The sequence below is a fragment of the Aegilops tauschii genome, chromosome 4, assembly GCF_002575655.3.
Source record: "Aegilops tauschii subsp. strangulata cultivar AL8/78 chromosome 4, Aet v6.0, whole genome shotgun sequence".
Lineage (NCBI taxonomy): Eukaryota > Viridiplantae > Streptophyta > Magnoliopsida > Poales > Poaceae > Aegilops > Aegilops tauschii.
The window spans coordinates 523,308,706-523,314,429 of NC_053038.3; the positions used below are offsets into that span (position 1 = coordinate 523,308,706).

The following is a 5,724-nucleotide window of genomic DNA, read 5'->3' on the forward strand; positions in this document are numbered from 1 at the left end:
TGCAACTACAAAAGAAGTATTAAGGTAAACCTAACCATAGCATGAAACATATGGATCCAAATCAGCCCCTTACGAAGCAACGCATAAACTAGGGTTTAAGCTTCTGTCACTCTAGCAACTCATCATATACTTATTACTTCCCAGTGCCTTCCCCTAGGCCCAAATAATGGTGAAGTGTCATGTAGTCGACGTTCACATAACACCACTAGAGGAAAGACAACATACATCTCATCAAAATATCGAACGAATACCAAATTCACATGACTACTTATAGCAAGACTTCTCCCATGTCCTGAGGAACAAACTTAACTACTCACAAATCATATTCATGGTCATAATCAGAGGGGTATTAATATGCATAAAGGATCTGAACATATGATCTTCCACCGAATAAACCAACTAGCATCAACTACAAGGAGTAATCAACACTACTAGCAACCTACAGGTACCAATCTGAGGTTTTGAGACAAAGATTGGATACAAGAGATGAACTAGGGTTTGAGAGAAGATGGTGCTGGTGAAGATGTTGATGAAGATTGACCCTCTTCCGATGAGAGGATCCTTGGTGATGACGATGGTGATGATTTCCCCCTCCCGGAGGGATGTTTCCCTAGCAGAACAGCTCCGACAGAGCCCTAGATTGGTTCCGCCAAGGTTCCGCCTCGTGGCGGCGGTGTTTCGTCCCGAAAGCTTGCTTATGATTTTTTTCCTGGGTAAAGGACTTCATATAGGAGAAGATGGATGCCGGAGGCCTGCTAGGGGGGCCCACGAGGCCGGGGGTCGCGCCCCCACCCTCGTGGATGGTGGGTAGCCCCCCTCTGGTACTTTCTTCGCTCAGTATTTTTTATTAATTCCAAAGATAACTTCCGTGGAGTTTCAGGACTTTTGGAGTTGTGCAGAATAGGTCTCTAATATTTGCTCCTTTTCCAGCCCAGAATTCCAGCTGCCGGCATTCTCCCTCTTCGTGTAAACCTTGTAAGATAAGATAGAATAGGCATAAGTATTGTGACATAACGTGTAATAACAGCCCATAATGCAATAAATATCGATATAAAAGCATGATGCAAAATGGACGTATCACCTGTTAGCTTCATCCATCCGCCCGTCCCTCTGAATCTCCATGATTTTGATACATCCATTAGTGCATTCATGTTTGCTCTAGAAAATCTACATATATCTCCATGTGCTACAGCTGGATGACGTATGGGGGCATACGATCTTTATTTTCCCTGGCCAAATGTGCGCCTAACTCATCACATCTTCCAAAGTGATAAAACTAGGGATCCTCTCAAATATCGTCCTGGTATACTCCCAAGGTGCGTGCCTAAGCTATCTGGATAGCCTTCTGTGGTCCCCCTCCCATCTGGCATATGTGATAAGGTCCCATTTCCACACTACCTCTTTGAAGGCTTCTGTGAAACAACCTTGTATTTTTATCACACCATCCATGGGTCGTGTAGTGACACCGCGCCAGGTCTTGAGAATTTCCAAGATTTACATGGCAGCAAACCGCACGTCGATGGTCTCTCTGTGCCTGACGATGCCAGGACCTCCCTCACAGTTGGGTCCACAGGACTTAGTCATGGACCAAACACCATAGGTAGGGACTTTCAGCCTTTTTCCGACCATGATTTTAGCTGGTCATAGCTCAGATATTGAATTTCTGGCATTAAGCCTTAGAAATGTAGTAAATGCCCAAAATATAGCAGGAGGCCCCGAAAAAGGCCAGGACCTGGCATGTGTCGTGGAATGGACTTTAGTGAGCATAATGAAATTTTTGGGCCAATGGTGGTATGAGCCTCACGATCCCTTCACAAACCAAATGTGCTCCGCCTCAAAAGATAGATCCTTCCGGGGAAAAGATCCCGTTTCCACACAATCTCCATGAAGGGTTCTGTGAATTTCCATCAGGTTCTTACCACAACCTCTAGGGTTTGTGTGATGACATCACATCGGGTCCCGTGAATTTTCGGTTGCTCGTGAATTTCCCTGGATTTAAATGATAGAAAACCGCATATCGGTTGCATATCAGTGGCTCTTTGTGCTGGTCCCTCCCTCTTAGTTGGGTGCACTAGGCCTGGTCATGGACCAAAGACCACGAGTAAGGATTTCTAGCCCGTTTCTGGGAATGGTTTTATGTAGTCATACCTCAAATCTTGAATTTCCAGCATGAAGCCCTAGAAATGCAGTAAATTCCTAGAATATGCCAGGAGGCCCTCGATTGCCATATCCCTCCTCCCATCTCACATAGGCATTGATGAATGTGATATTATCCTTCCTTGGAGGTTCTTCTCATCCTCTAACTATGGCATGGAGGAACCACCTCTCGCTACCTCCTGACACCACACTTCGGAGAAATCTTCCCTTGAACATCGGTTCTGGAAGCCCATGCTCATGAGCCAACTTGCCTAATCTGTGGTAGAACATAGTTCTTTGCTCCTTCTCCTGGTTTGTCACAATCTCAAACTCGGTCTAGCTGGCCATCTACATTTTGAGAGAGAAAGAGAGTAAAAAATGCATGACATATGAAGTAGACTAGATTAAACGAGAAAGTGTACAAGGAGAAACTAACTAATATATATATTGCTATATAACTGTGTTCATTAGTTAGGTAAGAATCACAAGCATTTTAATTACAAGCATGTGTCTTTGCCTAACTATAGCTAGCATTTGCAAATATTTCCACACATATCCACATTTTAGCAAAAATATTGTAATCTTTACAAAAATCAATTTTCTTTCTCTTTATTGTTCTGTTTTTAAACATTGCTAATTAAACTCTACTACACACCAAATATATGTTTCCATGGTATCCAACCGATATTAACCTACCAAAATAGCTAGTAAATACTAATACTATAACAATTACTAAACAAATTAATAATGATACTTCACATTTTCCACAAAAGAAAGGAAGCAGAAAAAACAATGGAGATTTTCCGTATCAAATTTGAACATCGATTTCCATACCATATATTCACACACACGCGCGTGCGCGCGAAGATGGTGCGGTGCGGCGGTAGCTAGGTTATTGGGGCCGGCCGCTCGCGCACGCGAGTTTATGTGCTGAGACGAAGGGTCAAGCTTTGACGAGTATCTTCCATCGAGATCTCGGCGAAACTGTCCACCTGGTGAAAGGAAAAATACATAATTTTTTGATGAAAACTATGTCGAGTCCTTAATTAAACGCAGGAACTCGGTAAATGCGGCCTGCGGGAGGGAGCACATAGCAGCTGCCCTTGTCGGCACGTGACACAAACTTTGTCGAGTTCATTCGTTCAGTACCTCAGCATCGTTCGTATGACCCGAGTTTATTGACTTTGATGAGTTCCCTTTACCTGGCTCTCAGCAACATCATGCCTCAGCCGAGTTAGACACACTGCAAAGAGCCATCGTTGTTTTTGGCCAGCTCCCGCGGTTGACTTGGCAAATCAGTTTTGCTAAGTCGCCGTCGACTAAGACTTTCGCTATGTCTCAGTTGATATTATATTCCTTGGATCTTGCATTGAGATTCGTACAAAGTTTTTTCTTTTTAGCGTTTTCTTTTTCCTTCTTATATACTATGTCACCTGACTGATACTTGATTAAATATCAGTCGACTTGATTAAATAGCCAAAGACGCGGGCGCTCGGCAACGACAAATTTTTCAGTAGTGACTCGACTGACGTGTTCCGTTCTTATTTTTGGGTATGGAGCAACATACAAATTGCGATTCCTATAAATAGCTTCCGAGGTAGCTCAGGAAATGGCACCAGCCAATTCACTTTGCCAAAGCATTCATACCTTTGGTGTGGTTCAGGCAGTGCATTGGCGTGTAGGTTGCATTCCACCAATGGCGCCACCGACATGCTTGGACAACATCACTGGCCAAAATGGCATCGTCCAGGTGGTGGTGGACACGGCGGAGAAGAAGACGAAATCTACCGGCCTGCTCGACGCTGACGAGTTCCGTCGTCAGAGTCACCAGGTAGTTGACTTGATCTCCGAGTACTATGACCGCATGGGCGACTACCCCGTGCACCCCAGCGTTACCCCCGGCTTCCTCCGCAACTTGCTCCCCCCAGACGCACCCTTCCGTCCCGAGCCGGACGCGTTCAGCTCCGCGCTCAAGGACGTCCGCGACATCATCCTCCCGGGCCTGACGCACTGGCAGAGCGCCCGCCACATGGCGCACTTCCCGGCGTCCAGCAGCACCATCGGCGCCTTAGGGGAAGCACTCACGGCGGGCATCAACGTCGTCCCGTTCACATGGGCCGCCTCACCGGCCGCCACCGAGCTTGAAATGCTGGTCGTGGACTGGCTCGGCAAGGCACTGCACCTGCCGGACAGTCTCCTCTTCGCCGGCGGCGGCGGTGGGACGCTTCTTGGCACCTCGTGCGAAGCGATACTCTGCACTCTCGTGGCCGCGAGGGACCGGAAGCTCGCCGAGATCGGCGGGAACAGGATCTGCGACCTCGTCGTCTACTGCTCTGACCAGACACACTTCGCCTTCCGCAAGGCCGCACGCATTGCCGGCATCCTGCGTGACCACTGCCGCGCCATACCCACGTGCCACCACAACATGTTCGCTCTCTCGCCAACCGAACTGGAAGCAGCCATGCAGGCTGACGTGGACGCCGGGCTGGTGCCACTTTTCCTGTGCGCCACGCTTGGGACGACCCAAACGACCGCCGTGGACCCCATCGGCCAGCTCTGCGCTGTGACGGCACCACACGGCGTGTGGGTGCACGTGGACGCCGCATACGCCGGCAACGCGCTGGTCTGCCCGGAGTTCACCGAGGTGATCGACGGCGTGGAGGCCGTCGACTCGTTTAGCATGAACGCCCACAAGTGGCTCCTCGCCAACAACGACTGTTGCGCCATGTGGGTGAAGAAGCCGAGCGCACTGGTGGCGGCGCTCGGGCCGGAGCAGGATTTGATCCTCAAGGACGCGGCATCGGAGGGACACAACGTGGTCGACTACATGGACTGGACCATGACGCTGACCCGCCGGTTCCGCGCGCTCAAGATGTGGCTCGTGCTCCGCTGCTACGGCATCCAAGGCCTGCGCGACCACATCCGCAATCACGTCCGCATGGCCGAGGCGTTCGAGAAGATGGTCAAGGCCGACGAAAGGTTCGAGGTCGTGACGGACCGGAAGTTTGCGCTGGTGTGCTTCCGGCTCCGGTCACAGGACAAATTCGGCGGCGCCGACAAGCAGCCGGCCAACCGGCTCAACCGACGCCTCCTTGAGGAGGTGAACGCTGCCACCTCGGGTCCATACATGAGCTCGGCAACCGTTGGTGGCATGTTCATACTAAGGTGTGCCATTGGAAGCACACTCACAGAGGACCACCACGTGAGCGATGCATGGAAGGTTGTGCAGGATCAGGCCACCATAATCCTTCATGACTAAGATGGAGATTATCTCGAGCATGCATGCAACTTGGCTAAGTAAGGTAAATAAACATGCAGCTCTAAGTGTAACTAAACTACGTACTTGTGGATGAACTTGATTGCAAGGTCCTGCGGTCCCGAATAAGTTGGTGGCACGACTCATGAAAATTAATATATTGTACTTAGCGAATATCAATCGAGATTCTCGATGTGTGTAATGCTGTGATGTACTATAAGCTAGTTGGATTCCCTCACGCGCGTACTTGCTTTATATTCAACCAGTGCAAGCTGGAGATTATTGTATTTTGTCATTGTACTTTCTTTCTATAAAAAGGGTTCGGATCTATT

The 5,724-nt window shown here is 48.8% G+C and overlaps 1 protein-coding gene across 1 annotated transcript; it reads left to right on the forward strand.

Moving 5' to 3' along the window:
* The first annotated feature begins 3,528 nt into the window (after positions 1-3,528).
* LOC109747403 (tyrosine decarboxylase) lies at positions 3,529-5,724 on the forward strand. Its single transcript, XM_020306470.4, has one exon. The coding sequence runs from the start codon at positions 3,746-3,748 to the stop codon at positions 5,393-5,395; it is 1,650 nt and encodes a 549-aa protein (XP_020162059.2). The 5' UTR covers positions 3,529-3,745; the 3' UTR covers positions 5,396-5,724.